The following is a 26,201-nucleotide window of genomic DNA, read 5'->3' as shown; positions in this document are numbered from 1 at the left end:
AGTTTTGTGCCAAACCTATGCCTGGTCAAAATCAGTCACAGCAAACTCACTGAGTTATGTCAAAATTTGGTCTCCCCCATGTCTGCCCCTACTGAGAGCAACACAGCTTTGAAAATGATTTCTTCTGTCTCCTTGTATGTGCCGAGTTAATTAAAAATTCTCTTTTTAGAGTTGCTTTCAGATGCCTCCAGTGCTGTCAGCACAGCTACTGAGCTTCCTAATGCTCCAGCTCAACGTTGCTCATGGAGGAGATGTTCTCCTGGTAACCTCTCTATTGAATCAACCTTAACCACACAGAATTCCTGGATGTATGTATCCCCAAATAATTCATTTTGAGACAATGTCTAGCCTCTTTTCAGGTTATTTTATGCTAGTTACTGTAGTCCCACACATCAGCCCCCACCCTGGAGGAACCAGAGGACATACTTCAACGTACTTCTACTCGTTCCATAGCCATTCTCTCAACTTTAACCTACCTGTCTCAGGTACACAGTGTCAGGCAAAGTCCTACCTAATCTTGGCTTCAGGTATTGCTCTTTTGTTCTTGGGCTATTTACCTGACTGTGGTGTCATATGCTGTTGAAGCTCAGTGGGCATCCTTCTCAAACAGCCTCTTCTCAAAAGAAAAAGCATCGTTTTTACAGCCTCCCTGGAGCTCAAGATGATACGGCTTTTTCCTTTCACTTACCAGCTTCAGCAGTTTCTTACATGACAGGAGAGTAGCAGGCATGTTTCTGTGTAACACAGCTCTGTGTACACCTCCTCCTGGACTCTGTACAGCATCCTATAGCACTTCCTTACAGAGGAAGTGCTTACACCCTTACAGAGCATGAAGACACATGAAAATGTGGGAGCGTGACTTTTTACAAGGGGAGGTAGCGACAGGAAACAGGGGGGAACTTTTTTAAAAACTAAAAACACACCATGGTCATAACCTGGCACTTCTCATAGCCTGCATGGATCACCTTTTTCATCACCTTTGAGCATTTCTACAGGTTTTCACTTCATTCTCCAGCTAACTTTGTGCAAACTTGGGGCACAGAAGATGTTTTTCTTTTCCCAGGCTTCTTCTCTTCCTTTCTCCCTCCTGCCAATGCATCATCATTTACTCTCAGAAGCTCCTGCTCTTTCCAAATTGCTCCCTGCTGAAATTTAGTGCCCTTAATTTGCTTTTTTTCTGTCTTGCACCAGTCCTAAGTGCCTCCCCTGTGCTGAGTGCTGGCAGCAGCTGCTGGGCAGAACCTGCACCAGAAGCACCAAGAAGTGGAGCGGCTGTCACAGTGCACAGGGGCCCTGCCAAACACCTTCAGTACTGGTCAGGCACTGCAAGAGGAAAGAAAATCAGCTCATGCCTCAAAAAAACGAACACAAAAACTCTCTGAGAAGGCAGCCTCCTTCCAGAGTCCAAAGAAAATGTTTTTACAACCATAGCAGGCATCAAGGCAAATACCCCCACTTGGAAAAACTGGTGTTTCACCATAGCATGTACACACAATCCAACCTGAAAACCTTCAAAGACTCACCACATGCAGCAAGAAGTGGGGAGTTAAAAGCTTGTGGGGAGTGAAGAGCTCTACTGTGAACTTAAAAAGGCCAAAATAAAAGGATTACAAGACTAAGAAAGCCTTTCCTGCCTGCCTTGTACCCAGATGACAATGTCACAAAACTAACAAGTCTGGAAATAAACAAATAAATAAATAATAAATAATAATTCCATGCACATGAAAATGTTTAACTTTTCACTTCAAAGACCAGGCTTCAGCAGTGTTAAAAATAACTCTAGGTGGGGGGAACTCCCAAAAAAAGCTCAGTTTCCATGTCCTTTTCAAGTGGGTTGTTACAATCAACCTCTATTAGAAAAGGAATGCGAAGAAATCTACCAGTAAGATGAAAGAAAACCACAGTGATTTAAAATGTAAGAAAAAAACCTCATCTTTCTCAGTGTTTCAGTACAGCAGCATCATGGCAGCACAGAGCAGAGAGCACACATTGCAAGAGCTGGAGAGTCTGCAGAACACACCCTGATTAACCAGGTGGAATTACAGCAGCATCACCTTCAAATTAGAGCTCTATTCAGAGAGATATTTTAAGATTACATTTTTCTTGTACAATAAAGCTCTAAAACTCCTGTGGAATTTAGCTTAGTTCAATTTAAACAATTTGTTTCCACCTGGGTCTGTTTCACTTCAAATAATGTCTCTGAATGGACAACGAAGCCTTGGAAGGCTCAGGAGTTGATCAAGCTTAAGATCAATAGAATAAAAAAAGTTCCCTTCTAGGAGTCTCACTTTTATAAATTAGTTTCAGCCTGAATGAGAACACCAGCTGCCAAAACACCAGACTTTGCAAAAAGAGGCAGAAAGGGTTGGGTTCAGCCCTTAAGGCAGCTAACGCGTTCACTGCTCATTATTTCCAGGCTACAAGGATAAATGAGAGGAAGTATACTTGAAATAAGTAAAGAAAGTAAAGGTAGAGCAATCTGCCAAAGCTGTAAACTCCACCTCAAAAAGTCTGAATGAGACAGGGAAGCTGCCAGCTGGGTGAGTTTTCTCCAGTTCAGCTCCCAGTTATGGGTCAAACCTTCCTCTCTCTGGCAAACACTTATTCACACCACGTCCACTCCACAGGTGTTTCTCAATAGCATCACACAATCTGAGTCAGTTATCTGGGGTCTCCAGGAAAGGAGTGCCTGGAAGTGCCCAAGGATGTGGTGAAGACACCATAGAGTAGGGACCCATGACCTTCTTCCCTGAGGATCCTGCTCCTGACAGAGGTAGGACAACCAGGATGCTGGATGGGGCAAGCAGAAGAGAAGAGCAGGAGCAAAGAGCACACAAGGTGGTTTCTTCTTTGAGGCTGCACAGAAAACTGTAGATCCCAGTGTGGCCACCGACTCCATACAGAACTGAGTCTGGACAGTGGAGCCTTCCTTGCACTGTAATGGAAGGTCCTGGATTCTTCTCAAGTACAAGAGAGTCAACAAACCTCCCTGCTAGCCAGCAAGGCAAGGGGAGCAAAGAGGCTTCCAGCAAAATGGTCATGGAACTTTACTGTTAGGCAGACTTCTCTATCCTACTGGAGGAAACACAGCAAATCCTGAGCTCTACATGGGGGTGAGGAAAACCCCACATCATGTGGGGAGCCCTCAGTTAAAGCAACCAGTGCTTACAGGTGGGCAGAGAGGAAAGCAGCCCATGCACAGAGCAGTACCTAGACATAAGCATGTCCTGAAGACTCAGAGTTGTTCCTGCTTTGAGAGTCACCGAAACCTGCAAAAGTCAGGAGCACTTTTGCCTCCTTCTTTCCAGAAAGTAAGCCTCAAACTTCCACAAAGGCAGAGCACTGTCCACCTCTTTCTGGACAAGAGGGTCAGCCATGGAGAGGAGAGCTTCAACAACACAGCCAGCCCTGCTGACCAAGCCATGGAAGACTGGGTGTGAGAGAATTCACTGTGACACCTGCTTGTTGTGACAGCTGAGGCTAAGCTCAGGTCCTTCACAGCTCAAGAGGCACATCTCAGGATGCCTCTAAAGGTCCTGTTATGATCAGGAAGCACAGCCTGGAGGACCAACATATGGTGAGATGGACCAATGAGACCATGACAAGACTGCATGGGAAGGAAGGAACCTAGGAAGGACACACCTTACACATTAACAAATAAGGCTCCCTAAGGAACATTGTGTCCAACTCCCTGCTCCTTGAGGATCCACCTGAAAATAAACCGTGTGACTAAGAGCATCGTCCAGATGCTCCTTGATTTCAGGCAGGCTTGGTGCCCTGACTACCTCCCTGGGCAACCTGCTCCAGGGACCAACCACCCTCTGGGTGAAGAACCTTTCCCTAATGTCCAACCTGAACTCATTTCCATTCTGGGGTACAAAAGGTGGATTCTGAGCACAGTTCCCTGCTAAAAGAGAGGGAGAGGGTCCCAGTGGCGATGCCAAGAGGACACAAGAAGATGCCAGGAGGGCAGTGGGGACTCCTGCCACAACTGTGAGAGACATCCGACCAAACCTTCAGCAGTGGAGTTTTTAACACAGTCACCAAACCCATCTGTTCCACCACAAAATAAAACACCATCAGCATTCAGTGCCCAGCAAGCACAGCTCCTCACCTGACACCATCAGTGTCCAGCACAGCTCCTCACCTGACACCATCAGTGCCCAGCTACATCATGATCTTACCTTCCGTTTCATTTCATCATCCTCTTCTACCCTGGCCCCGCCAGCGTCGCTGAGGACAGGACTCAGCAGAGGGGATGACCCCTGGGCAGCTGTGTTCAAGTTCACCTGAAAGGCCGGGGTCAAGCCCAGGGGACTCTTCAGCACAAGGGAGGAGAGCTCGGGATGGTCCACGGGGAGGCCTGGGTGGGAAGAGAACAAGAAAATGGAGTGGAAAAAGAGAGAAAATTATTTCAAAGATAGCGCAGCTAAGGTGATTACTCACTGTTACAGCAAACCAGAATTGCAATCTCATATTATTTTAAAAAAGGCAAAAGAAAAAGAGCAAAAAGGCATATAGATCCAAAGACTTCAGTGTATATCTCAAAGCAAAGGAAGTGTTCCCTGAATCCCACGGGTTACATGGCAGCGCAGTAAGGACGGACACTGCTACAACTGCAGTTAAGGGAAGGATAAATTGCTTGGGGTCAAGGAAAAAGTGCTGTTGAGCAGCAACACGGTTCACAACATAGGGTTATACTGCAGGGACCAGAACACAGTTTTCATTTTTCCTCCTCAATACAAGAGTTACTTTTCAACCCAGGGAAAAGCTAGGACAAATCATTCCACAACTCACCACTTCGGACGACAAAGTATGGTAAAAATACATTCAGAAATCAGGGAATCTCCAAAATTTGTCCAACGGAAGAGGAAAACCTCTTGCTATACAGAGAGGGAGCATGCAAGAGAGTTCATTCCTAGCTCTTCTAATATATGAATAGAATAATCTCAAGAAAATCAATTTTGCAGCACTGAGTATTAACTGGATGGACACAATCCACAGCTAAACCTGTTACAAGCAGGAGCAACAGGTACTGCTTTGCTTTAGATTATTAATAGTCTTTTTAAAAAATATTATTATTATTTCATTTGTGGACCCTTTAGAGATTTCTGACACATAAGGCACCATCACAGTGAATTTAAGCCTCCTCTTTTCAGCATGCAGACTCCCCTTGGGGGTTCACGGGGAAAATGACCATTCCAGATCAACTTTTTGGGACCAAACAAAGGTGACAGACACTCCAATTACACTACACACACAGAATTCCTCCTAACCTCACATATTATTTTTTCTGATCTTGTCTGTGATAAACAGATGAGTTTCCTCAGGTGAGGCAACTAAACAGGTACCAACATTTCAGTATCTCCAGCTCAAACACCCAGCCACGCTCCCAAGCCTCCCCAGCAGGATTTGTCAAGTCACAAGTGCTAAACCACCTGCCCAAAGGCAAACAGGGAAATCAGGAGCCAACCCTAAACTGCCAACCCATCATTTCCCAGACTACTTAGAAATCATCGCAAAAGGCTTTAAAAAACACCAGTCCCCACGGATATACAGCATTTCCTGACACAGTCACGAGGCACGGGTGCTGCAGAAGGAGCTGAGGCTTTCGATTCCCAGCTGCTCAGGCTCGGGAAGCACACCCAGGGCGAGGCAGCCCCAGCCTGGAATTCCACATGGACAAACGCAGGAAGCTAAACAGTGCTGCACTCGGTCACCTGGAAGAGATTCAGATCATCCAGGCTGCAGAGTTAACCATTCATACACTAGTCCAGCACTAATTCTGGAGCAGATTTTTGCTTCTGCCTGAGCATTTTCTCCATTCCCACTGCTTTTAATATCACCCCTGGAAAGCAACACTGCCTGGCATTTGTTTTACCTATCCAGAAACAGGAGTTTATTCAAGGTTTGCTTTTACATGCCAGGAATGCTGAAACATCAGCTTCCAAACAAACGAGCTTGCAGGGGAGAGGAGCTTCTTTAAGTTCTTGGAATTTAACATGAAGTAGCAATGAATTCCAGAATCTGTAACTTGAATTGTTTCCAGACAGTCCAAAAGCTCAGATACAGGAGGAGCAAATGGGATGTAACTTGCTCTAAACTCCACTGCTTGCCTGTTTCAGTCAGATTGGTAAACTGGCTGGTAAACTGATTTCAAATACTGCATCCAAAAGAAAGAACCCCACTGCCTGAAGCCAGAGTGACTGATGGAAATGAGAGACACGTTCACAGAATCCCAGAATGGTTTGGGTTGGAACAGACCTTAAAGATCATCCAGCTCCACCCCCCTGCCATAGACAGGGGCACCTTCCACTAGCCCAGGTTGCTCCAAGCCCCATCCAACCTGGCCTTGGACACTTGCAGGGATGGGGCAGCCACAGCTTCTCTGGGCAACCTGTGCCAGGGCCTCTCCCCCCTCATGGGGAAGAATTTACTCCTAATATCCCATCTGAAACTACCCTCCTTCAGCGTAAGGCCATTCCCCCTTGTCCTGTCACTTCCCAAATTTGCCTTTTCTAGAAAAGATTATAAAAATGTCACAGAGCAGCTTGGGTTAGCTTTTTGGCTAACATCTGTTTAGTTAAATGTTTGATAAATGCTCAGTTTGATAGTGTGTCTTGGCAGATGACATTACAGGTGAGGACTGTAATTTTCATTCTCATAATCCAAGTCTTCTTCACCAGAGCAGCACAGAGGGACTTCAGGCAAGCAGGTAGGATGTACAGCAATTCCTTATTCACCAGGGGAAGGATGGTAAAGGGAGAAGCCATTTCAACAGCTGTTCAATGTAGAAAACTCCTAATTAGGTAGAAATACTGATGCAAAGATCAAAACACCTGAATGATTCCCTCTGACATCAAACCCTGGTGCTCTGAGGTCTTCCCTTCCCCGCAGGCAGCATCCTCCAGATACATGAAAAGGGATTATTCTTTCAGAGGAATGTTTCCATGTTTCGGTGTTCTGCATGAAGTAGAAATTTGTTTTCTACAAGTAAGTCACACAAACACCTCAAACTGGTGTTCGTAAGTGCTGCAAGCAGGAGTCAGGGGTCCATGTGACGACGTGGGGATTCAGTGCTGCAGCCCAGACCCTCAGACAGGGCTGCATTCTGCACACAACAAACTTCTGCTTCCACATCACATACAAATGCACTTAAGGCAACATCCAAAAATGCATCAGCTCAGTGTAATATTCATACTCAAAGATCTTTAAGAATACTAACACCTCTTAGTTTCACTATGTAGTTAGAAACACATATCCTTAAGCAAACAAACCCAGTTTCATAAAAAGACCAACATGCATGTAATTGAAGTAAAAAATAAAAAACAATCAATACAGCATTGCAAAAGCACTGTAGTTTGCATGAGCACAGCTACAGACTTGGGTGAGGATGCTGGCCTTATCTGCCACAGCTACTCAGTAATATTGGTTATGTAGAAGCAGGCTCCATTTGGTTTCCACTGAGGTAACAAGCAGAATGATAATAAGCTTTGGCATCACTTCCCATTTATTTCTTCAATCTAAATTCAATCCCTATGCAGAAAGCCAGATTTGAATGCACAGGCTGGCCAAAATAAAATGTAAGCATAGGTTCTATAAGCTTTACGCCTGGATGCTTAAAATAATTCAAAGACAGACAACTACAATAGTACTCCAGTAATACAGAGCACTATGGGATGGACAAAAGCTATGTGAGGGTCAAATGTCACCAATGGCTCCTTATCAAATGGAGTGCCTCTTGTATTTCACAGAAAACAACTTTATTATTATATCATGGTTATTACTACTACTTCAAACAGACGAGATTGGTTTTAGGCTAACACCCTGCAGAGGCCGACTAGAAGATGATGGGAGCCCACTCAGAGCCCCTCTTCTGCCCAGTGCCCTGTTGAACCCATTGCATGCACAGACCAAAGGATTATTTCCAGAGTGAAGTCATCAGCAAGCTGACGCACCACAATGAAATCCTGGAAAACACCCTATCTTCCTTATTTCAAAATATCACAACTAATAGATTTTCCCCCTGCAAATCTTTCCTTTAAAAAGATGAGGGACAGTTGAGAGAGAGAGAGAGAGAATCTTGAAAATTATCTAAGAGCCTAAAAACCTACTTAAGAGACCTTAAATTCAAAGATCTCTTTCTCACAGGTACAGATCACATTAAATGTTAAAGCAGGTCTATAGCACTTGGCACGTGCCCCAGTGCAACTGTAGGTACCTGTGAGGCCACATCTACACGTGGTACCATTGTAGAGTCCGAAGGTTGGTCCCAGTTTTATGGTCACACCCAGGATCTGAAACAACCGCCCTTCTTTTGCCACCTTTCCCCCCCTTGTTTGCAGGAAAAGAGAATTTACCTAAACACTGGTCACGGACTCCTGCAGGAGAACTTTCCACCTAGAAAACATGCAATTGCCTCCACGTGCTATGTTTGCAATAAAGGACAAACTTCCAGTAAAAACAGATATACAGGAGAGAGTTCAAAGGACATACCCAGTTTAAAAGAAATGGTCTCCACAATAAATGTAATTCCTACAAAGAAATCTGAACTTCTAGTCCCATTTGTATGCCAAGCAAAAGGTCTGCACAAACCAGGAATTTGAAACCCACACACTAGTGTCTGCCCCAGCTGTGCTCTACTTTCAGTGAAGGGGTATGGGGAGAAAACTGTCTGGAGAAAGCTGGGAAGAGAACTCTAAGATGCCTTGGCTAGGAGAACAAATATTTATTCTATTTCAAAGACAAGGGTAACGAAAATAAAGCTAAAAAGCCCATGTTGTCATTTATATCAAAGTTTTCCTTGTTTTATTGCATAAACAATTAAAATTACGAATTAGTACAAATCTGTGGTTTCATAATTGGCAATCTGAACAGACACAAAGATACTCAAAACCCCAACATATAATTCAATAAACATTTACCGTATAAAAGATAAAAGTTCAAGAGATCAGTTAAGAAATTCCAGCTCTCTTTGTTTTAATGTAATCCTTTCCTGGTAAGAGTAGCACCTATGGAACTGGGGAGTCCCTCTAACCAAGGCACACGTACCCCTGTATGTAACAAATGGGAATTTTGCGTTTCCAGCAACAGTGGAATGTTGTGGCTTTGGAAAACGTACAGCAACACCTTCCCACAGGCCAGGTTCAATTCACCACGCTCCAAATTTGAACCTCCAAAGCTCCAGCTCACCTGCTGGACTAATCCTATAAGAGCTCATAAGCAGGTAATAAATTAAGTGGATTTTATGATGCGTTTGAAACTGTAAATTCTCCCCATCTTCATGCAGCGAATGTATATGTACAGCCATACATATACACACTGCATTTGTGACCAGTGAGGTGTAAGAGCTCCTGAAAATGACAGGCAGTGACAGCTAAAGGACTACACTGAGAACTGTGATTATACTCATTCATTCCATCAGTACTGAGTAACTGTGGCTTAGAACATTTTGCAAAATGACAATAATGGGAATGACTTATCGACAGGTTTGCACCAAAAAGCATAAAATTATAATAACTTTTATTAGTGTCTTTGCAAAACCTTACCCTTACCAAGACTTGCAACTAAACAAAAACTACCACCACCAAAAAAAAAAACCAAACAAAAACAACCCAACACCAAACCATAACCAAGTCACTAACAAAATAAAACAAAAACCCTTTAAACAAAATCGCCTATGACCACAACACAAATAAACACAGGAAAAAGGAGAGCAATACTTGGTATTATCCAGATTATCCAGCAACTCTGAAATTCACTGGAAAATAAAGTGAAAGGTGAGAGTAGATCAATATATTGCCCTATTCCATCCTAAGATAAAATATGGCAAGTCCTGGGAATATATAGCATGTATTACTTTACTAATGAATGAGTACTTTAAAATTACAAAGTCTACACACAATAGATAACACAGGTTAGTAATTTTACCAAAGCTTAATCAGATGATGGATAGGTCAGAGAATATTCCACGACCCATGTTTTGTGCAAATTAAGTTTCACTAACTGCACAGATGACAATCGGAAATGCTCTGATAGTAGTGCTCTACATTTAATAAATGTATTTAAGCATAGAAACGTTGTAAGTATACACACAGAGGAGTACAGGTGCAGATTAAATTACTCACTCGAGACACGCATTTTGGTGCCTTTTAGTCACACTGCAATGTGCAGTTGAGTACTGCAGAGCTAAGCCCAGCAGCCTAACTCATTGGGAAAAGCCACTGGTATTAACATGCTTCCTACAGCTGCATGTGTTTGCTAACACAGAACAGAGAGACGTGGAAGGATGGAAAACAGCCCTGCTTCCACAGGAAAACTCCCTGTGGAGTCGGAGCGATGGCTCCAGTACCCTCCTTTTGCTGAGCCATCGCTGCAACAGCTGCTGGGTGCACTGTGGGGAGCAGGGGAACAAACCTGGAAACCCCTGTGGTTCTCCTACTGGAAAAACACAGCCCTAAGACCCGTGCATTGACTAGAAATGTACGTACCTGTGTATGTCCCCCCAGCCTCCTGCAGAGGGGGGTCAGAAAGCAAACGTGAAAGAATGTACCTGCAGAGGTGGGTGTCAGGGGCAGGGGGGGTGACCACTCACTGGGCACTGGACTCGTGATGTTTACACCTAGGCTTTATCTGCTCTACCACAGCTCCTCAAATGCTTTCTTCTTGCATGGGATACTTGACAAAGATCTTCTCATTTTTTCTAAGTCACCTCCCCTGGTTCCCGCAGCAGCGGTCGCTGCTCAGGGCCCTGCAAGGCTCCTGGCTCCCGGTGAGGTGGTTGGCACCAACACCACCACACCTGCCAGCTCACTGCTCACCTTTGTGAAAAGAAAACTTGTGTGTTCAGGAAACAAACAGAAATCAGTACCAGGAACTAAATTTTTAGTATCGACCTTGTGAAAAGAAGATCACGCAAACCCCAGGGAACAATGCTGAGAGCTCAGCGGCATCGGCAGCACTCGGGACACACCACACTGCCTCGCAGTTCACCTGCTCCCTCACACTGCTCAAAGACAAATGAAGGGGACAGAGCAGGGAAAGCCATTCCTTCTCTCACCTTCTCCTGCCATCTCAGGAGACAGTCAGTGGAGAAGAGGATGCCTGGCATGGTTCCACTGCATTGAAATAACCCACACATGGTGTTCAAGCTCCCTTGCAAAGGTTGGAACCATCCCATTCCCTTGAGGGCAGCTGGTTTTTCTCTCCATCTGTACTGGAAAGTGACTCTGAACTTATCCCTCTGAAGGAAATGATGAAGAACCTTTGCTCACAGCTTTCTTGCTATAATAAAAACTCTAATCACAAATTAAATTTTCTACTCTTTTGTGTCTGTCTGGGAAACCATGAACAAAAAAACACAGCTCACTATGCAAAGATATCCTCAGAAGCCACATGGCTTTGGAAATCAAGAGAAGCATAGAAGGAAACCACAACAGCTCTATGCTGTCAGTCAGCCAGAGCACATACAGGACTACCAGGGGCACAGCAGTAGCTCTGAACTCTCACTCTAACTAAAACCTTCATCTAAAAATATCTGTAGCAGGGTCAAAGCTCCCCTTGCTCTGTCCTCACCTGTGGATCCACATAGCCTGCCCTAAGCTAAAGGATTGAGATTCTAGTCACTCCCATTCCTTCAGAAAAACAAAAGGGGCACTACACTAAGACTCTCATTAGTTTCTTTAAAAAAAAATCCCTGAGATTTGAAACAGCCAATAAAAGATCTGCACCATTGCAAAATACAAGAAGAAAAACATTGAAGATGCCTTTTCAAACTAACTGGGATGCAAGAAAGAGAACTGGGAAGCCTGTCCATCGAAAATACAGGCAGCTTTCTCCTAAGATCTTCTGAAAACCAAGAGAATTTAGTTGGATTTATTCCCATATTAAGCAATTCTAACACATTTAGAAGGAACGCTTGTGACTGGGGCACGGGACATGAAACAGAGGCAGACAAAGTTATATGTAATAGCTGAATCCTGATTCTTTTTTTAATAGATCCAAGAAACTAACAGCCTTTCTCTATATCTATATATTTGTCCCTGATGCTGCCACCTGTTAGAGAGTTTGCAGACAGAATTCTGTCTTTTTTCTGGTTTCTTTTTCTTCCTTACTAGTTCACTGTGAGAGGAAATCAGACGAAGCACCTAAAAACATACTTAAAGGCACCAGCTTTGGACACCACTACAGACCTCCTCCAAGTCCTATTTTGAAATGTCACACCACACATGCAGGACATCATCTCCACAGGCCTGAATAAAGTCACACAAAGAGCCAGAACACACATCCAATAGGAGAGAAATACAAGTAACATACAGCACTTATAAATGACAAAAAGAGCAAACTGCTGTACATTCTGGGAGGTCTGAGCTAATACTTTGTTCTAAAAGTGCTTTGGCTTTCTGTACCACTGGTAAAGCAGACAGGTTTCTCGTGGGACAACAGAGACTTCACTAAAACACAGTAAGTCAAGTGAGATAAAAGCAAGTGCTGTGCAGAATAATCACATCTTGGTAAAACTAAGTTGGAAGAAATAGGTGACTAAAGGAGGTTTTACCTCCTCGTGTCCTGCCACATGTTGAGAAAAATTCTATTAAAGTTTTAGTTATCAGAATTTTGAGAAATAATAGTACTTTTTAAATGTTTGAGTAAACAATTAAGGTCTTTAACTGATATCAGTAATATTGAGCATAAAGGTATGATTGTAACTAATTTGCTTATTTTGGAGGCCTTGACTGTACCAGCACTGCACTCCCTCTGCAAAGGACTGAAAACTGGGCAGAAGGAAACCCCAAAAACAAACGTCTGAAGGAGATGATGCACAAGATTTGGGTCAGGTGTAATGGATTTCACATTCTTGCTTGTACAAAAGCAGAATACCCTAAAAACTGCTATTACGAGCCGAAGCTCAGGTTGGACTCTCTGATCTCGGGGGTCTTTTCCAACCTGGGATTCTGTGACTCTGTAATGTCACTACCCCAAACCACGGCAGTTAGGAAGGACATTCCACAACTTTTGCTGTTTCGCCTCAATAAATGTTGCTAAATTACATGTGACCAGTTCAGTAACTGTCTTTTCAATTACGCTTTCAAACTTATAGGTCAAGTTTCACATCAAAGTCACCCGCCTAAAAGAATTTATAAAAGCCCTGAAGCTCTAACTGTTGTCTCCAGTATTCACCCCTCCTAACAACTCAACTTCTCAGAAAATTTTATATTTTTCTGAATACAGCCCATATCTTAAAGAAAAAGTTAAAGCTATCACCGGGTTTACCACTAGCTGTCCCCCACAGATACAAATTAATTCAGAAAAGTGTCCTGTAAGTATTTTTATGCAGTGACTAAATAACGAGAAAGAAGGTGAGACAAAATGCGATGGGGATTAAGTGCTTTTATAGTCTCTGTATATCTCCAAACTGCTGCAAAATGTTTGCTGCTGGACTGCTGAAGGCACTTGGAAGTCAGCAAATATGATTGTCTTCACAAGAAGTTTGGTTGCGTACACATTCTCTCTTCCCAACTACCACACAGGCTATTTGTTCTTCGAAGCATACCACAGACATGTTGCATAGGTTGATATTTTAAAACTGTCCTTCAGAGATGATTTGAAGAGTGTTCTTTTTTTTGATTGTGGAAACAAAAACAAAATGTGGATCTTGCTACAGCGCTGGAAAATGGGCAATTTAGTGGAAGCAGCTGCTGATTAATAAGCATGTGCAAAAGTGACTGTTTTATGCAGGTGTTGCAGGAACAGCATACATCAGACTCTTACAGATATGTTTTTAGCCAAAGAAATCCTTCAGTATACTGTAAGTTGTGATGTCTGCATGAGCCAGTTGATACTTAAGTTCTTTGAAATCAGTGGGTTTTCCTAAATGCAGTATTTTCCAACATTGTAGCATATTATAACCTGTTCTTGATGCAGTGTGATGCATGGAAACACAGCACCACAGCCTGGATGCCTTGAGGGAAACTGAAGAGGTATATGAATTAACAAAAAAAAAATAATTAACTACATTATGTGATTTAAAATCCAGCCACTGGATTGGGGTTTTCTTTCCTAAAGCAACTGATCACACCCTTTTGACTTCCAAGTCTGAACAGCACAGAGGGATCGGTCACAAAAATCAAGACTCGCGACTGACGTGTGACTTCTCTGTCCAGTCTTCTTGCGTGAGGTTTTTTAAATTGTTCTGAAAGTCAAAACCGAAGTTATCCCCAGTGCCTTGAGCAAAAGGGTTACTAAAGAAAAGATTTACATCCAGAGGCGCAGCAGTTCCGGAGTCCCAGGAGTCCGTGTCCGTGCTGCTGGAGTCTTCTGTGGTGGTGGGTGGGTAGCTCAGCTGCTCCAGCTGGTCAATAATGTCCGTGAACTGGAAGGCTGAGCTGGACTCGGAGCGCACTGAGTAGGCAGGGAAGTTCACCATGGAGCTGGCCTCGGAATGGTTGGCAGAGCCATAGGCATGCAGGGAGGACGTTCCATTCAGCGGCAAGTTATTGAGGGAGCTGCTCTCAGAGCGGTTGTTGATGAGGGAACTCGTTTCAGAGGGGCTCAGGAGGCTTTGCATTCTGCTCGCTTGGGCCTTCACCTCAAACAGCTCTGAGGTGTCCGATGGCCTCTCGTTGCCGTTGAAATCACTCCCTTCTTCAAATTCAAACTCCTCCTCCATATTCATATCCACAGCTTCAGTCGAGTACCTGTCGGGGCTCGACTGAGCAGAGACTGCGTTTTGCTGGAGGGCATCTGTAGTTAAACGAGGTGACTCCGACATACACTTAGAAAACTCAGAACCCTTTAACTCTAACCCACTGTACACATAGGAAAATGCTTCAGAGCCCCCAGCAAAAAAGGACATTTCTGCTGGGTCATCATCAATAAACTCCTCTGACACCTGTAACTGTGCATTTGCCAGTGTGAAAAGAGGGGCACCCCGGCTGCCGTGCTGCTGCTCCTTTTCAGCAATGAATACACCTGTGGTAAAGTCATCCTCATCATTGTCATTTTTACAACCAACAACCCTGCTCTCCTTACTACTCCTCTCTATGTCTACATCTACACCACAATCACTCTCAACAACAGGACAAGACAGGTTACAGTTTCCTTCAACACTACCAAACCCAACACCTTGGAGCATGGGAGATCCGGGTTGCTGCATCAGATTCCTCCCCGCTTCTTCTGCTGGTGCTGCAGTGGTTTTGTCTGGAATCCTTGTGTACGGTGCTCGGGGGTCCAAGGAGGAAGGGCTGGATTCAGCAAAGATGGGCAGGACAGGAGCAGGACTGGCCGAGGAGCGAACCGAGGAAAAGGGAGCAGCTGTCGAGGCAGGAGACCCTGGGGTTCTCAAGCCCTCAGTGAATGGGACACTCTAAGAGGGGAAAAAAAGCAGAAACACAACAGATAAAAAGGTTTTTGTAATACATAAAAACAACTGAAACATCCAGTTACCCACAGATGCAGAAGGAATATGTGCTTCAGAGGAGCTCACTTTACAGCAAACAAAACACTGCACAGAAGCTGATCCAGCAGCCCCTGTACGAAACAAGGTCTGTTTTCTTTAATTCTGGTAACTGGATGGAAAATTAAATCCGTGTATTTTACAGCCTCTGCTGAACAAGCATCCACAAGGAAAAATAACAAAATGACAGTGAAATTCTGTGATGCTTCCTTAACATCTCCCACGTAACACAAGTGCATTCAGTGAAATGCTTGTTTCTTGCCGGGGTCTGCAGAAGGCATCTACACAATGAACTCAAGACTGCCAGAGAGTATCTGGAGACAAACTAATCCTCTGAAATAATAACATACTAGAAAGTCTGACATTTCCTTTTCAGTTCAGCTGAACTTTGAAAAGTGAAATACTACTCACTTTACACTCCATTGGCTACAACTATCAAACCAGTAACACCCACAAAAAGAGCTGCGAAGCAGGGATGAAGACCAAACAGTGAAAGCAATTCTGGAGGGTTGACTCCTTCAGCATCACCTCAGAAAGCTGTTTGTCCATGCCCCTGACCACCACACCAAGAGCACTGCAGAACTGACCTGTTTTGGCACATCTGCGTTGGAGGCGCGAGTGGATGCTCTGACCTTGCTGTGCCTCCTGTGGGACAGAGCAGCCTGTGAGCATCCAAGACATGAACCAGCCTCCTCCCTTCCCCAGTCACCCACTGCTATTCCAGCAGCCAACAGGCACCTCTCAAGCTCTATTTTACTGTGTTTTGTTAAAAACTAGTTCAAGATTTAAAAAGGTCAAAAGAGCTGTAAATTAAACGATGCAGGAGCAAGAAACATACAAAAAATAGAATAAAGCAAGACCCAGATCATTTGTAGAATCACAGAATCATTCAGGTTGGAAAAGATCTCTAAGATCATCAAGTTCAACTGCTCCCCCAGCACTGCCAAGCCCAGCATGAAGTTGTGTTCTCAAGTGTCCCATCTCCATGTTTTTTGAACACTTCCAGGGATAGTGACTCCACCACTGTGCTGGGCACCCTGTGCCAGAGCCTGACCACCCGTTCAGTGAAGAAGTTTTCCCTAATATCGAACCTAAACCTCCCCTGGCACAACTTGAGGCCGTTTCCTCTCGTCCTGTCACTTGTTACCTGGGAGAAGAGACCAACCCCAACAAACTTGGCTACGCTCAGGGACTTGTTGACAGGTGGGTGTCAGTCTCTTGTTACCATTTCCTTTGACATCAGAATAAACATCCACAAAGAATGGCTTCAGAACCATAACGAGTTAACACGCAATAATTTTACAAATTTTTACAAATTCAGTCAATCATATAAAATTCTGTATGTTAGACCCCAGAAAGTGGTATCTTGCATTACACTCACGGTTAGATTCATTCTATGTCATTAATTAACTAGAAAATCAATTTTTCATATAGAAAAGGAGGTCAGCTGGAGTCTGAGACATAAAAAATATTTATTAATACTAGATTAATGCAAATTTTTAAAAATTCCTATTAAGTCCCTATACTCTTTCAGATGAAAGACTAGGAGGAGTTTTCCACATGCAGACAGGACAGCTTTCAGTGTCTAGTAAGGAAATGACAATTTTATAATAAAAAGGCACATTCTTAATTTATATATTTATATGTTTAGAAACAAATGAGTATTTAAGGCGATGGTTTCAGACTTGCAGATCCCAAGTTCAATTATGAGCTCTGCCACTGGCTGCTTGCACAGCTACAGGAGCACACAGACTCAGTAATGTCAGGGAATCTTCAATACATGCTGAACTTTCAGATGCCTAAGCCACACATTGTCCACAGACATCAATATATTATATTGAAACTTTCCTAAGCTTCTTAAATCATCACAAAATAATAACTTTTTTACATTTAGCTCAGCTACTTTGAGAGAAACCTTAGTAACTGAGAATGGCCATGCCTCCAAGGAGCATTTAAAACACCGAAATTCAGCCAATAAGGGCACTGTGAAAGTCCCAGCTACATTTCACCTTACAAAGCTCTTTGATCTCACCTTTCATACGGGGTTCTCTTCATCCCACTGTCCTTAATATAATCCACTAGTTGCTTCTGTGTTCGTCCACTGTGAACCCACAAAAGTACAAACGTTATCAAACACAGGGGATGAGCACTAGAGATGGAATGACTTTAGAATACTTCTTCCTTTGGATCTCATTTTCTAAGACATAATGAGTTCAGCTTTAATGAATCTGTTCTGTTTCTCCCTACCTGTATCTGAACGATGACCCTCTGGTGAAGAACACTGCTTTAGCCTTTGGCTTTGGCTGATCAAATAGCCTAAAGAACGTGTGATACTCAACACAGATTTTCCAGAAGTTTTTACACTCATCCCTACTTCCCAAAAGAAACTCCAACGTATCTTGATACGGGCCCTGGGAAAAAAACACAGAAGTTAAGGAGCACATAAAATGACAATGAGGAGTAAAGGAGAGAACAAATGGGTGCAAACAAAAAGGCTGAACTCCAGTGAGATGCAGAATTTTGCTAAGTCACTTCTCATATGCCTTAAAGCATAGGAGTGATTCTGATGGTAGTCAAAAACCATTTAAATCGCTTACCTTGAGACTGTAAAAGTGTTTAAAATGCACTTGGCTTTAGAAACATGCTCAACATAACCCACCTTTAGAAATTCCGAAGAAATTAAAATATGTAAGTGAAATAGTAGCAATTTTAAAATACTTCTCCTTTCTTAGGAGTTCTGATGCTTCTCTCACTTTCTGAGATTTAGACAAGACTGGAAAATACTGCATATGTCAGAGTACAGTTATCACATGAAATTTCTGAGGGTCATTACTACACAGGCAGACACTGTGTCCTGTTTCAGGTGTCCTTGATACATGTAATTATATTATGTTCAAAGGTGTTTTTTGCCCCTTTTCTAATATAAATTAATCTAGTCACACAGTGTGGAAGCAACAACAACTTTGATGACATCTGCAATCAAAAACATCTACTGTAAATCAGTCAAGCATGAAAAATAACACTTCTGCTATACAGATGCATACAAAAGATAAAGCAAGAGTAATCACACTACTCTTAAAACTAAGCTCCAACAATACAATCCCAGCCACCTACTCCCTCCTGAGGTGTAACAGGTTATTCTCATTTGAATCAAGAAACTAGAGGTAACCTTCTCAGAGTAGAAGTACAGAGACAGGATGCACCAAATACTTGGGTTTAGTAATTTTTTCCTGTCTTACATTTATGCATGTGTATGCCTATGTTAAGGGTGAGCTGAGGCTGAAACACAAAACCTAAAGATCTAAGGTGACAGCTATGAGGTGAGAAAGGAAAGATTTATACTTGAATGATGAAGAGAAGCCTGCCCTGCTGAGGTTGTTTTATAAAATCACAAACTCTAGAAATGTTCATAATAAAATGAAGCATAGGTAGTTTTTTCAACTGACCAGTCTATATTACAGAAAAACTTGCACAGACCTCTGGGTGGAGCTTAATAAGGAATCTTTTCCTCTTGAAGCTCAGTTTACGGACTTTGGACCAGTTGAAGGTATTGATTTTCGTGTTACCCTGAATTAAAATGAGAACAGTTAAAAGTTGGCAAAAGTTTCAGAAGGGTGGAATAACAAACATAATTCTGTTGCAGTTATATAGACATGTGCATGTAGACACCTTCCCCACCCCAGTACATCCTGCTGTATTTTTAGTTCTGGTGACAGTATTCCCTTAAACAAGAAAGAGGTCACCAAGGAGTCTGCAAGGAATTGCAGGACTGCATGATGCACCTCCAAAAAGAAGCTTCCCCACAGTAACCAAAGAACAGGTAAAACACAAAATAAATAGAAAACGAGCGCCCAAAGGGATGTATTTTAGTAGATAAGCTGCCTCTGTGTTTTGGTGAGAGGAAAACAATATAACTGCATCCATAAACAGGACTCTGAGCACTGAGTCACTTATTTAACACAACAAACACAGTAGCACTAATTGGTCCAATCACTTCAATCAATCAGCACTTCTACACACTAAGAGCAATGGTATCCTGGTAAAAATACACTGGAACATTGAAAGAAGGGAAACCGACCTAAAATTCCGGGATGACAAATCTGTCCCAGGGCTGCACCAAACGAATTGAACTGATGATGTTCCCTGACCACACATCTAACTCTCACACAAAACCCCTCTACCTCACCGCCACTGTCGGCTTTGATGCTCTCTGCTCTGCATCAGCAAGAACAAACTGCATCAAACAATATTTTGGGGACTTAAATGACACTCCTTGACCATAAAACGTGCTAAGTTTGGAAGTGATCAGAGACACCTGATATTAAAATGAGAGACTGACTGCAAGACATGCTAAAGGACAGACGGACAGACTCGGCCCTCCCTGTCGTACCTGGAACACCAGCACTCCCATGTGTGAGACTGCCAGGTTGATTTTGGTGCCCTCACGGTCGGAGGCGAGGTGGAATCTGATGCCATACATCTCCAGTTTCCGGGCAATTTCAAGCACTTGAAAGTCAGATTCAGCTGGAGTTTGACCCCTGCAAAGAGGGAGAAAAATAAAGTTTTAGGAGCAATCTGATTCTATAATACTGCCAACACGGCTAATGCACTTAAGTCTGAACTCTGGCACTAAATGAGAATTTTCTGTCTCATTTATTTGGGCAGTTTCACTCCAAGTTAAGTATTACACTGAAAGTTCTGTAAGAGGAGTTCTGTATGACACAGATGATGACCAACCTCAAATGCATCCCAAGACAGATGCTAAAACAGATGTTAACTAGCTCAGAGCTTTTTCACTTTAGAAACTATGAAGTTGAACAAATCCAGATTCAATCCTCTATGCTCTTTCTTCTGCTTGCTTGTGTACACATTAGCATTAACCAGATAAGAAGTGAGAGCTGGCAGAGCTGCATAGCCAGCACAACAGAAACAAAGCAAATATTGCAACAGAATGACCCATTTCAGGTCAGGTTTTGGGACTACAAAATTACTACTACCTGGTACAGCAGATTCCCCCAGTCTTCAGCTGGACAATTACCTCCATGCCAAGGAATCTAGAGAAGGATCTTTAAAATGAAACCTCATCTGCTGTGGAAATTACACTGAAAACAGGAGGAAGCTGTACACAAAAGGGAGCAACTGCTCTATGAGAGCACACGACGTCCAAAACAGCAACACAGAGACTGTTCAAGACTCTGGCACACACCCATCAAAGATTCAGCCCTCACTGACTGCTCCCCAAGCTAGCTGATGTCACAGATATTTTGTTCTCCTGCGTGAAAACAGTCCTTTTTCTTCCCCTCACCCCCCCCAGTTTTTCTCCATGACAGGGGGTGTATTGTATTGTAGTCCATTTTTCAGCTCGTACAAGACTTCTTCCCATAAGTCAAACCACTCTCTATCAGTTCAGGGGTCCTGACAAGGGGTTTAGGATCCTCCATGAACATATGCTACCATGGAAATGAAGGAGTTCTTAGAATCATAGAATCACCAAATCATTATGTCTGGAAAAGACCTCAAAGATGATCAAGTCCAACCGTTGCTACTGATGGTGCCCCAGTGACACCACAAAGCAAAAAAGTCCTTATCAGAAACACAAGCCTGTTGCCCAAGGAGGTCTCTGAATTACACATCCTGCAAGACAACACTACTGTCCAGTTTTAGGTATAAATACAGTCCAGGAGAATCAGGTAAAGCAGGAGACCCTTCTCCTGTGCCAACCCCATGGAAACCCCACCTGCAGTGCTGTGTCAACTTCTGGGGCCCCCAACATCAGTAGAATGTGGAGCTGCTGGAGCAAGACCAGAGGAGGCCAAGGAGATGCTCCGAGGGCTGGGCAGAAGACCCTCTGCTATGGAGACAGGCTGTGGGTGTCCAGAAGAGAAGGCTCTGGGGAGACCTCACTGCAGCCTTTCAGGACTTAAAGAGGGCTCATAGAAAAGAGGGAGGGGGACTTTTTGTATGGGCAGATAGTGACAGCACAAAGGGGAATGGTTTTAAACTAAAAGAGAAGAGATTTAGAGTAGACGTTAACAGAAATTCTTTACTCAGAGAGGCCCTGGCACAGGTTGCCCAGAGAAGCTGTGGCTGCCCCATCCCTGGAAGTGTTCAAGGTCAGGATGGACGGGGCTTGGAGTAACCTGGGCTAGTGGAAGGTGTCCCTGCCCATGGCAGGAGGTGGAACAAGATGATCTTTAAGGTCTCTTCCAGTCTAAATCAGGCTGTGATTCTATGAAACACCACCAGCACAGACCTGCAGAGGCACTCAGAGTGGTGAGGCTATTTCAGCCACAGCCACATAAATTAATTATCATTACTGACAATGATTAGAAATAATAAATACCAAATTACTTCCAGGCAAGTGCTGCATGAGCAAGTTCATGCTTGTGCAAGTTCACTAGGATAAATGTAATGATAGAAGGAAGACACGGGTGATAAAAATTTATTATTATTCTATTTACAACCAAGCAGTGCTGAAACCAGATTAGATTCCTACACACACAGACTAAGCCAAATTTTAAAACCTCTGTTTGCCAAGAAACGGCCTTCCTTCCATAAATCTTCCTTTCATTTCATTAAAACAGATGATAAACTACTTTTAGTGTTACCTATTTTTGTGTACTATGGAGTGCCAACCACAACATCAGTACTAAATAAATTCTCCTGCTCTTCCTAACTTGCCTTTCTAGTCATGCTCCTTAAAAACATCTTCTTCTATTTACCTAGAGTCATGTGTTATATTAAACAACAGTTTAGCTCCATACAGATTTTTTTAAAATATAGAGAATATTGAAGTGAACGATTATCACATTTGAATTTATCTGAACCAGGGATGATGGCAATATATATTAACTCTATGTAGGAACTGTCTCTACAATTCAGAGTTCAATTATGAAACTTATTCAGCATGCTAGGGTTTTTAAAATGGAAGCTGTCAGAAAAAACAGTGCTTCTTTGATGCTCAGTAAAATGTTCCTTAGGGTGAAACACACACATACACAAAATGCCCAGAGAAAGCAAGCCTGAATGCACACACATCTGACAACAGGATTTCAGCAGTGTTCTGTTGCCTTATTCATTCACAAGGGGAAAAACAAGAATCTAAAACACTGCAACAGGAAATCCCACATTTATTTGCCAACTGCAGAAGGCAGGGATTCAGTGACATTCCTAAGTTTACAAGTTCAGTCCATAATCCACCCTTATCCAAACGTCAATATTTGTGACCACGTATGTATAAAGGGATTGCAAAGAACACACACAGAGGAACAAAAACCTGATTTCAAATGGAGAAAGAAACACCAAACTACAGAGAGAGCCTTGTAGCTGCATTTCTACCAGTGTTACTGTTACATGTGCTAGTTATGTCCAAGAGCTTCAACTGGCAAAGCAGATTCCTCCTCCCCTCACTGAAATGAGTAAGTGCTTTTAATACCAGCTTTAAGTGTTGTTTCCATTTCTACCACAGATTCCTTAACTGCGTTATAAAAGCAGGAGTACCATGGTTCCTGTTTGTTAAACACATACAACACAAAAGAAGTGGATCATAAATCCTCCTTTTGGCTACAGCTTCCTCGGTTACACTCTGAGAGCACTGTGTGTAACTCCCACCCACACTAATTCCTGCTATAATTCTTTTGAACATAACGACATTAGGAATGAAAGTGGGCCTTTGTCTTTTAAAGAGGGTGCTGAGGTTGGCAAGGAGGGTTGGAAGGGAAGGGAGACAAAAACAAAATGGCAACTAGAAAATCGGAGCTATATAGTACTAAAAATTCCTCGTGAACAGTCTGGTGTAACTGATGCAGAACCACTGACAGTTATTTCATGTACTGTTAGATATGATCCAAAGCACAGCACATCCCAGAAAAAAATAAAAAATAAGGCAGCAGCCAATTTTAAGAGTGTTCTCTTGCACACAACGTGCCTGTACCTACCAAAGAAGGCAGAACCTGGTGTGGGGAAGCTGGGAGCGAAGCCAGGCTGTGCCACAGACAGGTACAAAGAGAGCAGTTTCAGTAATTGCCCTCAGATGATGGCTGCAGGCTTAGCTGCACAGCCCAGCCCCAAAACAATCTGCTCTAATTTTGTTCAGCCATTAAGCAGATAAATCTACTTAATCTTCCCCAGGTCAATGGACAACAGACTATCTATTAACAGTATTTCCAGCAAAAACTGCTGTCAGTGCAATAGGTTTTAACATAAAGGTTCCTTACATCCACTTCTGTGTACAAATACTGGTTGTGTGTTACAATATTCCCGTGGTAATGGATTCAGAATAAATGCTGTCAAGTGTTAGATGATTTACAGGGCATTTAAACCCAGTAATCAATATAGAACTTTAAAGATGAAGTGTAAAGTTAGAATTTTTCTAATTTATACACACTTGAAAGAATTTAAATCATGGACAACTAGGCTAACAAGTTGTGAAAGGACAACAGTAAATGTAAATATAAATCTATCAAATCTTCTACTTCTTTCCTGACAAAGAAACCACAGCCATGTGAACACATGTTGAATCCTGGACTGCACTCACCTCACAGCAAGTATTCTACTACTCTCAGGAAGACAGCAAAAATTGTATTTTGAGTGTCTGAATCATGATTTAACTGCACACCCATCAATACACCATCTACAAAATATAAACCCTTTATTTTTTTTAATTAACTACAGAAATAAGTAAACTCAGCCTCTTGTTAATCAACTAAGTAATATGCTACACCAAAAATATAACTCATTCTGTTTACCATTACTACATTTGCAAAGTTAAGTATAGTCTACTTGTGGAAGTAAAAGAAAGTATTTGTAAAAGTGAAAGAAAAAAAATATTTAATAGAAAAGAAGCTTTCAATTGTCATCTTTCTGATTACAACATTCTCAATATACAGAATGGATTGGATACAGAAGTTCTGCTTTATTCAGGTTGATGATGCTCTACAACTTCTAATAGCTACAGTGAAGCAATTTAAAAAAAGAAGGGAATCTGAGGCAGAAAGAAGGTGCTGCAGCACTGGTCTGGAAATGAACCATCCTGCCAGAAATGGGTTTCTCTTCCTGGATGCTCAGTCAGTACAAGAAGTCTCTGTCAGAAGCAATCATCAGTGAAGAATCACAGCATGGTTTAGGTTGGAAGGGACCTTAAAGATCATCAGGTTCCAACCCCCCTGCCACGGGCAGGGACACCTTCCACTAGACCAGCCTGCTCCAAGCCCCGTCCAACCTGGCCTTGAAAATATCAGTCTGCTAAAAGTAAGGGGGGGAATAACAAGGTCAATTAAAGGAAATAACAAAATGAAAACAAATCACAAAAATAAAAATATGACACACCAGAATAATAGGAGAGGGAAATATTCATGTCTGTCCAACTGCACTTTGCACCACCAGAAAGGAGCCAAATGCCCCAGGTCCCTGCTCCTGCCTGTTCCTTGGAACAGAAGTGAGGAAAAATGTGTCTGCACTGAGAAAACATGGGACCTCCTCAACTGCTAAAGATAGGAAAGGGTGGCCAATACTCCTTGAGCAAGGGAAGAGAGATGATGTACTAGTTTGGGCTGGGGTTAATTTTCTTCACAGTAGCTGGTACAGGGCTGTGTTTTGGATTTGTGCTGAAAAGAGTGTGGATAACCCAGGGATGTTTTCCTTACTGCTGAGCAAAGCTCACACAGAGCCAAGGCCTTCTCTGCTCTACACACACTCCATTGGCAAGGGACTGGGGGAGCACAAGAAGTTGGAAGGGGCCACAGCCAGGACAGCTGACCCCAGCCAACCTCAGGGATATTCCACCCCATATGGCACCATGCTCAGCATGTAGAGCAGGGGAAGAAGTAGGAAGAGGACATTTGGAGTGATGGTGTTTGTCTTCCCCCGTCATCACTATGTGTGATGGACACCTCTTTCCTGAGGATGGCCTGCCCATGGGAAGTAAGGAATGAATTCCTGGGTTTGCTCTGCGTGCTTGTGTGGCTTTTGCTTCATCTATTAAACTGCCTGCATCTCAATCCCTGAGTTTTCCCACCCTTCCAATTCTCTCCCCCACCCCACCGAGGGGGAACAAGCAGCTGTGTGGGGCTGAGCTGGGGTTAAACCACAGAAGTCACAGCTATTTTTAGGATTGCAGCACTTGCAAAATGACATCTCTCTAACAAAATTTTTTCCAAAGGCGTGGGGGGATTCAAAATGTGCCTTCAGGGTGATTGCTAACCCCCAATGGCAACCTTTTCTAACTACATGCCTCAGCTGCTAATCTTAATGTGGTTTGCATGTGCACTTCTAAAACACTGCTTTAAAATAAGATTTACAATCATTTTAATAGTATGGCTGCATTAGACGTAATTCTTCCTAAACTAATGAACTTATGAAGCAAGGAATCTTTTCCTATTAACCTTCCTCTGACTCCCTCCAGAGAAACAATACAAAAATGCAAACTTCCCTTACTGTAACAAATGATTAGAAGTAACTTGTTTGAAAAAAAAAAAAGCTCAAACCTAGTTAACAAAACCACCAGTCCCTGACTCAGAAGACAGTCACAACCTTTCCATCAAGAGAAGTAAACCAAGAAAATTCCTCACAAGCAACTCAACAGAATCCAGGCATGTGACTAACACAGGGTTGTTCTGTGCATTTTCTGAGGGTTCTTATCCCAGAACTAAAACCACCACATTTCATCTCAAATTTGACACCATCAGCTTATGCAATGATGTCATCAAAACCTTGCACCAGCCATTTGTAGTTTCAGACACCACCACAC

General features: G+C 42.9%; 1 protein-coding gene across 5 annotated transcripts in view; it reads right to left on the bottom strand.

The window, feature by feature from the left end:
• Window positions 1-26,201, bottom strand: part of FARP2 (FERM, ARH/RhoGEF and pleckstrin domain protein 2) — a 71,156-nt gene that overhangs the window by 17,033 nt on the left and 27,922 nt on the right. For all 5 annotated transcript variants that reach the window (XM_018083131.1, XM_018083132.1, XM_018083135.1 and 2 more), the window contains 7 exons: window positions 19,845-19,992; window positions 18,932-19,021; window positions 17,702-17,865; window positions 17,487-17,555; window positions 16,042-16,099; window positions 15,124-15,364; window positions 4,185-4,363 (listed from right to left, as the gene is read on the bottom strand). In XM_018083131.1, coding sequence (XP_017938620.1) covers window positions 4,185-4,363; window positions 15,124-15,364; window positions 16,042-16,099; window positions 17,487-17,555; window positions 17,702-17,865; window positions 18,932-19,021; window positions 19,845-19,992 — 949 coding nt within the window. The remainder of the gene's footprint in view (window positions 1-4,184; window positions 4,364-15,123; window positions 15,365-16,041; window positions 16,100-17,486; window positions 17,556-17,701; window positions 17,866-18,931; window positions 19,022-19,844; window positions 19,993-26,201) is intronic.

The sequence above is a fragment of the Manacus vitellinus genome, unplaced genomic scaffold (genome assembly GCF_001715985.3).
Source record: "Manacus vitellinus isolate BGI_N305 unplaced genomic scaffold, ASM171598v3 scaffold_60_pilon, whole genome shotgun sequence".
In the NCBI taxonomy this organism is placed as follows: domain Eukaryota; kingdom Metazoa; phylum Chordata; class Aves; order Passeriformes; family Pipridae; genus Manacus; species Manacus vitellinus.
Note: the sequence above shows the minus strand (reverse complement) of the source record. Positions and strands in the feature narration are given on the sequence as shown.